Source organism: Drosophila guanche, unplaced genomic scaffold (assembly GCF_900245975.1).
Source record: "Drosophila guanche unplaced genomic scaffold, DGUA_6, whole genome shotgun sequence".
Classification (NCBI taxonomy): Eukaryota; Metazoa; Arthropoda; class Insecta; order Diptera; family Drosophilidae; genus Drosophila; species Drosophila guanche.
In genome coordinates, this window is record NW_022995757.1 from 98,112 (window position 1) to 108,693 (window position 10,582).

The following is a 10,582-nucleotide window of genomic DNA, read 5'->3' on the forward strand; positions in this document are numbered from 1 at the left end:
TTTAGCAACAGTTTCAAATGATAACGGTATGGTTGATCTCCAAAGTCTTCTCCCTCTTTGTCATGTGAAATGCTGCCTTCGAAAGCTTCCCAAAAAATGAAAACAAAACTAAAAGAATCACAAAATTAGCAGCAAGCTAAAGACACAACAAATTTGTGCTTACATTACTTGAGGACCCTTCAAGTAGGGTCTCCCTCTCGGCACATCGTCCCAGAGATTTTAAGTCTTGATTGAAGGCTTCAACAGCAGCTCATACGACTTTTCATCGCTGGCCGTGATTGTCTCTTTTAGGATGCCAATTAAGCTAAAGTTCTTCAGCGACGACTCAATTGCGGAGTCCAAATCTTGAACCGGATTGGCGTTGCGAATTGTGTAGGCCACCTCCAGCTTAATGGAAGACAAAGGTATGGAGTCCAACAAAATGCATTCCGAAAAAAAATAAATGGCCTTCAGCACGTTTCTATTGACAACTTTAGGCACGCGGAAGCAGTCCATGTTGCAGATTTTTTATTGGCTAACAATCCGAACTGAGAGCTGTGTATGAATTGGAACTGTTTAGAGCTAAGTTTAGTTTCTATTTTGATATTTGAATTGCAAATTACAAGGCATGCTCATCGTGTACTTGCTCGTTGTTCGAAAAATCCAAGTAGACGTCTCCTGGAAGTATAATTCCAGTGCTCAGAGCAGACACAGCAAATTCTCTTGATTTTCGGTTTTTGGTTGTAGAAAATGAAACATAACAAAGCAAATTACAGTCAAGAAACTGGTAAGTACAATTTGTACATTTTTGCACAGAACTAATGTGAAGAGGAAACTAATTGTTAGTTGGTTTTCAGAGTCCAACTTCAAGGCAGCCGAGCACGATTTGCAACGAGCAACAGGCCACGGCGAGGATCGTCTTGAGATGACAGAAATACACCAAGAGCACAATGAGCCACTTGGACACAAGGATATCCAGAAGCGAAAGCACAAGCAATACGAGTCCAAAGACACTTCAAATGGCAGAAAGTGTTTAAAGGTACTGCCACGACCCATTATTGGCCGTTTGCACGTTGGAAGTTCGACATTGTTTGGTGCCCTTCGCAATAAAATGAAAGCGAAGGAACACATTGAAAATTTGCAAAAGAGCAACACTTCCACACAGCAAAATTGGTACAACACACCCGTCGATCTACTGCAAGAACTGAGAATAATTTCAGAAGAGATGCGTTGCCAGGAGGAGGATGAGAATGCAGGAATGGAATCCCATGAGCCAACCCAAAAGCCAACACTATTGGCGATGCCGATGCCCGATGGTGACCAGGAGCTAACCACTGACCAGAACCTCGCTGAAAATGCACAAAAAGTCGAGTTTGACTCCACGGACTGGCTCCTTCGATTGTTGGAGCTACTTTGGGTGCAAGTTGCCAAATTGCTTGACCTTCTTAAATGCGCACCGGTGATGGTTCATATACTCATTGCCATTGCGATGCCGCTGTGCCTTTGTGGCATTGCCCTCGTCTTCTTTGGATAACCAAAGGCAAGGCAGATTTAAGAGATTCAAATAAATAATAATTATTGCATACGGTAAGGTAATTGCTTGTGCAGAAGCAGCTTAATAAGTAATTTACCTTACACACTCACACGAAGACTCGATCCAAAACCAGCTGAAACCAAAATGTAAATGCTAAGTCTAAGCACTACGCAAAATGCCAAGAAACACAGCTTACACTTCGAGAGAGTTTGCAAGCCAAATCACATTTCGAACTATTTTTGGCATTGATCCAAGCAGATCCACTTAATAAAAACCAATAAAAACACATACAAAAAATGAACAAAACAACAAACACGCAAAGCACATGGCGGATGGCGAATGTCGGAGGTGATGGCAAAAGTGTGCTGACGATGCGATGAATATCGATGTGCAATAACGCTGTGTGCCTAGAGATGCGCTAAAAATATGATTGAACAGCTCCAAGTTCTTGTAGACTAAAGTAAAAATAAATTGAAACTATTACTGAGCAATAAAATGCAAGTTCTGCAATTAAATAAATTTGTGCGCTGTAGTGGAATAAATCATAAATCAAAACTGAATAATATTTATTTAGATACAAAAAAAGGAGCAGCCTAGAAACGGAACCAACTTCGGCAATAAACAAATAAATTAATTGTGCGTTTGCACAATAAAAATGCACGGACTCGCGGTTAAGGATAGATTAATGATTTTCATTTAAATTAGAGTGTAAATTACGGGATTATTATGGTGAAACGCCGGCTATTTAGGCCCGAACAACGAACAACGAACAAATTTTGTGGTTGACGAATGACCAGCAAAGCGTTTAAGTACTCCTTTCCCTGAGTTCTTTTTTCCTCGAGACTGGAGAGCACTACGTGTGTGTGCGATTTGGGAGTGCGGTTACTGGGCAGGTCGAACCCTTGTCCCGCTAATTTATTCGTTTGTATCGCTCATAAATAAACCGAAATTGGTCGCAGTGGGTGGGATTGTGAGAAGAGACCAAAGACCAAAGACCAAAGGAAAAGTAACTTTTCTTCTTTATTTTCTTTGCTCCTGGAGTTGACTTATTGAATTTGCTTAAACGCTGCGGGTGGTGGTACTTGGAGTGGGACTATCTGCCATCTACCAATAAAAACATAAGAGCAAACGCATAATCATTATGCTGGGAGAGGGTCTGGCTGGATGTTGGAGGTGGTGGAGGAGAGATCTGCTTCTAGGAAACGCCATCTAATGGAGCAAATAAATTTCAACTAAGGAATTTTTATAGACAGAGTCATAAAACCAAATGCCTGCCAATGCTTTGCTTTTGCTCTTTCTCGCTCTCTCTCTCTCTCTCTCTCCTTTTCTCTCGCTCCGTAGTAACGCTTAATAGCCTTAATTGAGCGTCCGCCACTCCCACTTATTTGTTTATTAGCGCGTCGGCCCGCCAAAAAGACAATTTCGGTGCACGGAAACAACGAAAAACATCAAGCAGGAATTTTCATTTGTTTTTTTGCTTGACAATAAAAAGACGCTCCACAAAATACAGGTGTGTCCTCCCACTCCCCCGTCCTGTCCGCCAAAAACGCACAAACATTTTCGCATGGGAATGTTAAGGGGTCTCGGGTCTTTGCAAAAACTCTTAAAAGCTGCCAACTGACATAATTATATAAATAAATATTTAGGGAATATATATGTGTATATTTTTTTTGTACATTTTTATACGCGCTGTATACCCTGTCCGTGTCCGTCCGTACAGTTGACGCCCGCCTGGACGGACACGCAGGCCAGTACTTTGCTCCGTCCAGCTGCTAAGAGCGATGATTCAGTGTGGGGTATTCCGTTTGCTGAGTAGATTTCACTGCAGCGGGTCAAGTTTAAAGATTCAATTTCTGGCACTGTTGCCTCGGCAGCAGCAGCAGCAGCAGCAGCAGCGGCGGCGGGGGTAAAAAATCCATTAAAATTGTTAAATGCAGCGTTGGCAGTTTTTATCCTGCCCTACCCTACCCTAGCCTACCCACTGCCGCTCACTGCCGCTTGCTTTTGCACTAATTTGGTTGGCAACGCTGGTTGGTGAGGTGTAACGATGTCGCCCGCCTGAAGCATGGCGCTGCAATTTGCTCAGAGAGTCAAATGGGTTTGACCTTAGCCACATGGGCGAGGTGAGTCGAGTCGAGTCGAGTCGAGTTGAGTCAAGCTGGGCAAACAGCACGGGTGGGGCTGGGTTTGGCGTTGGTCTAGTGCTTGGAGGGAGTGTGTGTGTGTGGGCGAGTGTTGGAATGTGGCTGGACCAGCACTAATGCCTAAGCTGATTTTAACAGAGACACACACTCGTGCACACAAGCACCAACTTCATTTGCAGACAAAAATTGGTAGCAGAATTTTAAGCACAGTGTCTGAAAAGAGGCGAAAGCTCTTCTTTCTTTATCCAGTATCCTTCCACTGTGGGACTGGGGGACTGGGGGACTGTGCAGGACACTGGGCAAGTATCACGTAAGTAATGCAGCGCGGCAAGCGCATTAACACATTTACACGAACAACGCACACACAGAAGGGAGAGCGAAAGGGAGACAGAGAAAGTGAGCAGGTAGCAGCGGAGAGAGGGAACCCGAAACAAAAACGAAAGAAAAAGATAAAGGGAGCACGAAAAGGAAACACGCGACACGCTTAAAAAATCTTTGCAACTTTCTTTCTGCGCCAAAAGCTGCAAATTTCATTTCACACCCAAAAGAGTGCCAGACATGCCGAGCGAATAAAAGAGACGGACACACACATAGCGGTTAAAAGAGAGCTGGCGACAGAGAGAGAGAGAGAGAGAGAGAGAGAGAGAGAAGGTGCGATGAAGCAGCGCAAAAAAGTGCATGGCCACGAATTAAAAAGGTCATTTGGTCGCACTTTAGACAGTTTTTCGTTTTTCGTTTCTTTTTTTTTGTTTGGTGTCTAGTTGGTTACATTTTTTTCACAGGGGGGGAAGAGGGAGAGGTCAAGGGATACCTTTGGGGGGATACTTGTAAAAATAACTTTGGCGCCTCTCCAAATGAGCTGCACAACGGCACAGGCTGGTTAAGTGAAGGGTGTGAAAAAAAACAACAAAAAAGCAGTAGAGAATCCGAGGAACATCCAACCGAAAAGCTTTAATGTTGGAGAACATTAGTATATTAGTACTGTAGCGTCCGAGTCAGTCGAGTCCGTTCCAAAGCCACATCATATCCCATCTATTTCGATCGCACCAGTTGATATCTGTGGTGCCAAAACCTCTGGTGGGAGTCCCACCAAAGCGGCAAGTTTTTGTCTCTCGGCTTGCCCCTGACCTGAACGTCTAATGATGTAACGTAAACTCTTGCTTCACGTCGGAACTTTTCATAGTCCAGGTCTCACAAGACCTGACACATTATTCACTCGATCCATCCATTCTTCTAGCTTTCCCCTCATCTGGAAGGAGTCCTTTATAATTCCTCTGCATTAAAAAGGTAGCAAGTCAAGTCTCAAGTCGCAAGTCTGCGACTCAAGGGGGATGTAGACAGCCCTGACTTGTTGAGCCGCATAAACTTTACGATTCCCATTAGACCCGCTAGAAACTTTATTCCTTTGTTCCTTCCTTCCACTATGTAGATCGAATTATGCCGCACACGAACCCTTCAGGGGTTTATCGCGTCATGCGGCAGCGCCCCTCGGTCGGTTGGGCGGGAGGAGGGCTGCGTTCTGCTGGGTTCCGCGCGTAACAGGCTTGATGGTGCAGTCATTGCCCGTTGAACATATTCTTGGGCCCGTTACTCTTCAGAGGTTCTTTATTACAATTTGTATTAAATATTAAATTTTAGCTTTAAGTTTATGCCTGAGCCTGGATCAGCAGAAGAGATGAGAACTTTGATGCCATTTGAAAGCGCAGCAAAGTGTGCAGCAATGATTAACAGGCGGCAAAACAGCAAAAGAAATAATCCGAATCTGATGCCGAGGCAGCTCGAAAAAAGTGGAAAAAAAAACAACAAAAACAGAAACAGAAACAGAAACAGAGACGGAGACGGAAGGCAAAAAGAAAAAAAGGCATAAACAGGGGGCTTAGCTGACCAGATTCTGCCTTTTCGTTGCTGCGTTGCAGGATAAGAAAATTGCAATTTAATTAAACTAATTGAAAGACGATAGGCGCCAAAAGGTGTCCCTGGATAGCGGCAGCCTTCCTGCAGTCATCAAGCTGGAGCTTATCCTTATCGCAGCCCGCCACAGACCAGCAACAACAGCAACAGCAACAGCAACAGCGGCAGCAATCGGAGGAAGTGAGGTTGAGCTGGCGTGGAAGAGAAGAAAGAACGAAGGAAAGAAAAGAAGCCATGCAAATTGCTGCTCATCTTCCACCCACCACACCTTCTGCTGCTCCTGCTCCTTCTCCTCCTCCACCTCCACCGCCGCTTTTTACTTATCTTTCTCTTTCTCCTCCTCCTGCTTCTGCTCGTTTGCTGCCCATTTGCATTCAAAACCAATGCGCCGTTGACTTTTGCTTGAGAATGCGAACCAGCCCACACGCAAACACAGCATAGGAGTGACTAGGTGGCTGGGGGATGGACAAGGGACAAGGGACAAGGGACGTGGGACGTGGGTACAGGGAAAATGAAAAGCAAACAGGCCATTGGCCAAGGACGATCCAGGGCGGCTGGGCGCACAGTCGACGCACTCAGGCATACAAATGAGCCAGGGGAATGGGTAATAGGCAAAGCAAAATGCACATGGGCTAGTGGCAATGACAGGAACGTGCCTGCAAAGAAAATTAACACATCGCCACCCGAGCACACCGCACACTCCAACCCACCACCCCCAATCCAGGTACCCACTGACACCACACACACACAGAGACAGAGAGAGAGAGAGAGAGTGGGAGAGAGATCCATCAGTTTCAGGTTAAAGCTGCAGCCAAAGAACTCCCAACTTGATTTCCATCTACCTTGGGACTCACTCGCTCCTTTGATTGCAATTCAATATTTGCTGGAAATTGCAGATTTTTATTGTGATTGCGATTTCCATTCCTTTTGTTGTCTCTTAGTGGCATAGGCATAGGGCTCTAACCATTTTAAGAGCTAGGACGCATCCAATCTAGCTAGCAATTCCAATCAACCTTCAAATATGGATTGGGTTTCCATCTGCGGTCTGGGCGCAAAAATGTCAAGTCCCATGACTAATGTTGCCCCTCCGTCGGCACACTCCGGTTCGGGTTAACATCATAGGACACTGGGCTACACAGCGCTGCAAGCTATCGGAATAAACGGAATTGAAACTAGTTTTTGGTGACCCCGACGCGAATTTCGCAACCTGCACGTCGGGTGTGAAACGCTCCTTACGCGTCACAACTTTTATACTTAGTTAACTTGAGTTAGTTTTTGACAATGGTAGCATGAAAAATTGTCATTCAAGAATTGCTTTATTATGTTAACTTAAAACAGACAGTGTCTAAGTATACAAGATCTCTCGCTCATCCTTTTCGCAAAAGAAAACGCAGAAATAAAAATAAATAAACTAAGTTCGAAAATTGTTGTTGCTAAATTTGGAAAATGATTAATTGACTTTCTGATTAATGTGCATCTATTCGAAATATTTGATTGCTATTGCGCATATTTGCACATTTTTCCAAATTTCATCACTAAAGAAAACAAAAAACAGCTGATCAAAGATCAAAATTGTGCAGGCTACAATATGCCTGGGGAAAGAAAATTAAAACAAGGCCTTAAAAAAGAGGAGAATAGAGCTGGAGCAGCAGACTGTTGAAAATTCCTGAACTGTTTGAATAATTTATAAATTAATTGTTTAATTGGCCAGGATTTTTATTGAAAAAGTGGCGTGAAAGAGCGTTCCTTATAGCTTCAGTCTGTGTGTTCGAGTTTCACAGCCAATCTTCATGCTCAGGTTGTTCTTAGACTTGAATGGTTTCTGCATCTGCAGCCAAGTTCGCAATCCACACAAAATCATCGTAGCACCTTCGATACTTTGACTTTATCATCCCTGACTGCTGACTGTGTGCTTACACACATACTTTGAGAGCAGAACCAAGCGTCAGCGGGCAGAAGAAAATTGTACTTTTTGCATTAAAAAGATCAAAATAAAGAGACAAAAAATGCCAAATCAAAATGTGAAGCAGCTCGTGCAGGATTTGCAGCCCTTTAAGGGGGCCATAGAGAGTGCCCATCGATTGCTCACCTGGGAGAAACAATATTATCCCGGGCTGCTGTTTGTCGGCATAAGTATCAGCTATGCCACGTTGTGGTACTTGGACCTGTCGGTCATCACGATGTTGTTTCTGTTGGTCTTCGTGGTAAATATATTCCACTATTTGTTACCAACAATTTCACGCTGGCTGGGAAATGCCCTCGACTGGGATGAGCAGCACGAAGAGAAATTTGAACATGTTTGCGAACAGATCTACAGCTTCAAGGAGCACTGGGCCGCATGGGTCCAGTATCTGTTCAAGGAGCGCCTGTCGGCAGTACTCGTGACTATGATCAGCCTTATCCTGCTGGCCTTTGCCTGGATCGGCGCCAACGTTGACAATTGTCTGCTAATGTACTTGGCCACATTGCTCATTGCCATTTGGGCTGGTCTGAAGTACAATCTGAACGACTGCGGCTCCAAATCGAAACTAAAATAACATCTTCAAATATACTAGAACACAGAATAGCACCAGCTTGGTAAGTGTTTAATGGAGTTTAAATCACTTTAAGGAGATTCTTGCCGTTCTTTTACAGCCGCTTTTGGACTTCTTTCCTCATTGACGGATTCGAGAAACTTCGCAAAGGACAAACCCACAAGAAACCTACACATTAACCAATTCAAATCACTTTAAAACATACTTCTGGACACTCAATAAACGGCTGCAGTGCTGGTACATCAACAATAATATTCAATTATTAATTAAATATGAGAAGTAATTAATACTCCGAAAGTAGTTAAAATATTATATTCATTTCCATGGCTTTTCATCATCTGCCACATTTTTGGTGCATTAGCAATCATTATTCTATAGCTACGTACATTCCATTAGAACAACACACACAAGAGGTTGCCTCAATTTTGAAATTTATTTTCTAGGCAAATATTTGCCATAGTTCGAGAGTCAAAAGACGTTTAAGTACAATTTGCACAGCTACCTGAGGCTACCTGTGAAATATTCTTTTATTTTATTGCCTCAAGTGTGTACAAATAATTATTGCTAATCCAGTAATCCACCGCAGAACAGCTCATCTCCATTCTCAAGTTAATCCAGTATCAGGTAGCCCGACTCCTACTGATCCCACACAGTTGTGGAGGACAGAGGACGCTTGTTAGCGTTGGTCACGCTATTGTTAAACGGTTCATCATATTATTTATGGCCTCAAAAGCGTTATATTTGTACAAATAATATGCACTAAGCAACCGCAGTTGTGTTGACGCAGTTGTTCCTTATGACGGTACATTTTTAATTGTTTGTGTGCGTTATGAATAAATAAAAGATAAATTAAATAAATAAATAAAATAGACTCCGCAAACATATTTGTAACTGCTTAAAATGCGAAATGATTTCTTTGTTTCATTATATAATGACATTGAACTAATGTATACGGACATAAGCCTAGCAGATGACTTCAACTGTGATATTCTTAGAGAACCCCGATTGACAGATGGCATTTTGAGTTTTGATTCGAATATAGTGTCCACCAACCTCATTTTAATGCGCTTGTGCTCCTGGCTGCTCCAGCAGACAAACCGAACATCTCTCTGAAAAAAGGAAGGACGTTTGAGACGCTTCTTACGCGTCACAACTTTTGTACCCGGTACACAGTAGGATATCTTCATTCTGGCTATAACAATGATCTAATCGGATCGCAAAGCGGCTTTGTGGATATAGCAGATAGCAGAAAATATACTTTATGGTGTCGGAAACGCTTCCTTCTGTGTGTACAATTTTTTCCGTACAAATATCCTATTTACTCTTCGAGTACCGTGTATAAAAAGTTGGTTTGGTTAATTGAGGAAAAACGAGTCGGGCAGTACTTATAATGAACGAATTCTCAGAGCAGAAAGCAACTACCACGATTTAGCCGAAATTATTTCTAGTATTCAGATATCGAACAAAAATAATTAACGTTTAAATTTTGATTGTGATTGTGAAAAATAAAGACACAGGGGAGGGCGTCTTGAAATGTTTCTTGCATGTCTTGAACGTCTTTCATTCTGTGGCGGAATGTCGTCTTCCACCTCATAGATTGTCCACAAAATCTTGAGAAAGGTCGGAGGAATATTTGATGGATTGAACAGATGAATCCAAAAATATCTGATAAGAGTTCCGTTCCGTAGGTACAGCACAGTGGAGGACTATGAACGGAGGCTGGGCTGAGCTTCAATCCAGACAATAATTTATGCAATTACTTACCAATATTAGTGGCGTTTCCTCTTGATTGGATTAGTGGCAGGAACACCAATGATGCAGCATCAAAAAACTATTTCAAATAATGTAAAAATATCTCTTTTTGGGTTGTGTGTCGCGGAGGAAGCCTCTTGTGGCGGTTCTGCAGGTTCTTCATCTGGTTGGAAAAGGCTCCCTCTGCCATCTAACGACGCTCCTGAAGCTTCTGCTGCTCCTCACGCTGGCGAGCAAGGCGCTGCGCCTTGATGTGATTGAGGCGCGCCAATGCCTGAATGCGCTCTCTGCGCTCCTCTGGAGTCTCCCGTGGACATCTCACATAGGTGGCCCTGTACTTCTGGGGGATGACAAAAGGCTTCTTGTGTCGCTCCTCGTGGATCTGCTGCTCCTTCTTAAGGTTCCACTCTCCGACCATCCTGTGGGACTCCTCCATGCGCTCTTTGTTTGCCCTTTCGAGTCTCTCACTTTCACGTCTTTCGGCCAGAATCTTCTGTTTCTTCTCCTTGTCCTTGAGCTGCACCCACGCATCATAGTTCAGCTGCCTTTGACGATCCTTCTTCTGCTTGGTGCTCTCGGTGGAGTCTGTGTCTATGCCTGCCACAAGTATTTGATCGGTCAATCCTTCATCCGATTTGCTTAGGTCGCGCCACTCGGGCATTGGGTTTCCGGGTCCACTTGCAGGACTGCCGGACAGCAATTTCCGCTGCACCAATTTTCCTTTAGGA

General features: G+C 43.6%; 3 protein-coding genes and 1 long non-coding RNA gene across 4 annotated transcripts; 2 read left to right on the plus strand and 2 right to left on the minus strand.

The window, feature by feature from the left end:
- LOC117590241 lies at nt 1-1,735 on the minus strand. Its single transcript, XR_004574273.1, has 4 exons — nt 1,611-1,735; nt 603-701; nt 164-534; nt 1-108 (listed from the first exon to the last, which is right to left on the minus strand). It is a non-coding gene; the product is annotated as an uncharacterized LOC117590241 (long non-coding RNA).
- On the plus strand, nt 659-1,963 carry LOC117590240. Its single transcript, XM_034282712.1, has 2 exons — nt 659-766; nt 837-1,963. The coding sequence occupies exons 1-2, from the start codon at nt 730-732 to the stop codon at nt 1,511-1,513; spliced, it is 714 nt and encodes a 237-aa protein (XP_034138603.1). The 5' UTR covers nt 659-729; the 3' UTR covers nt 1,514-1,963.
- A 5,542-nt stretch (nt 1,964-7,505) lies between these two features.
- Nucleotides 7,506-8,356, plus strand: LOC117590253 (ARL-6-interacting protein 1 homolog). Its single transcript, XM_034282725.1, has 2 exons — nt 7,506-8,145; nt 8,203-8,356. Exon 1 carries the CDS (start codon nt 7,575-7,577, stop codon nt 8,103-8,105), a length of 531 nt encoding a protein of 176 aa, XP_034138616.1. The 5' UTR covers nt 7,506-7,574; the 3' UTR covers nt 8,106-8,145; nt 8,203-8,356.
- A 1,183-nt stretch (nt 8,357-9,539) lies between these two features.
- Nucleotides 9,540-10,574, minus strand: LOC117590252 (ensconsin-like). The gene is made up of 2 exons (XM_034282724.1): nt 9,867-10,574; nt 9,540-9,808 (listed from the first exon to the last, which is right to left on the minus strand). Exon 1 carries the CDS (start codon nt 10,513-10,515, stop codon nt 10,045-10,047), a length of 471 nt encoding a protein of 156 aa, XP_034138615.1. The 5' UTR covers nt 10,516-10,574; the 3' UTR covers nt 9,540-9,808; nt 9,867-10,044.
- Between the last annotated feature and the right edge of the window lie 8 nt (nt 10,575-10,582).

Coding starts and splice junctions, on each gene's coding strand:
- LOC117590240 (XM_034282712.1), top strand. CDS start 730: ATGAAACATAACAAAGCAAATTACAGTCAAGAAACTG. Junction 767..836: donor AAATTACAGTCAAGAAACTG/GTAAGTACAATT, acceptor GTTGGTTTTCAG/AGTCCAACTTCAAGGCAGCC.
- LOC117590253 (XM_034282725.1), top strand. CDS start 7,575: ATGCCAAATCAAAATGTGAAGCAGCTCGTGCAGGATTTGCAGCCCTTT.
- LOC117590252 (XM_034282724.1), bottom strand. CDS start 10,515: ATGCCCGAGTGGCGCGACCTAAGCAAATCGGATGAAGGATTGACCGAT.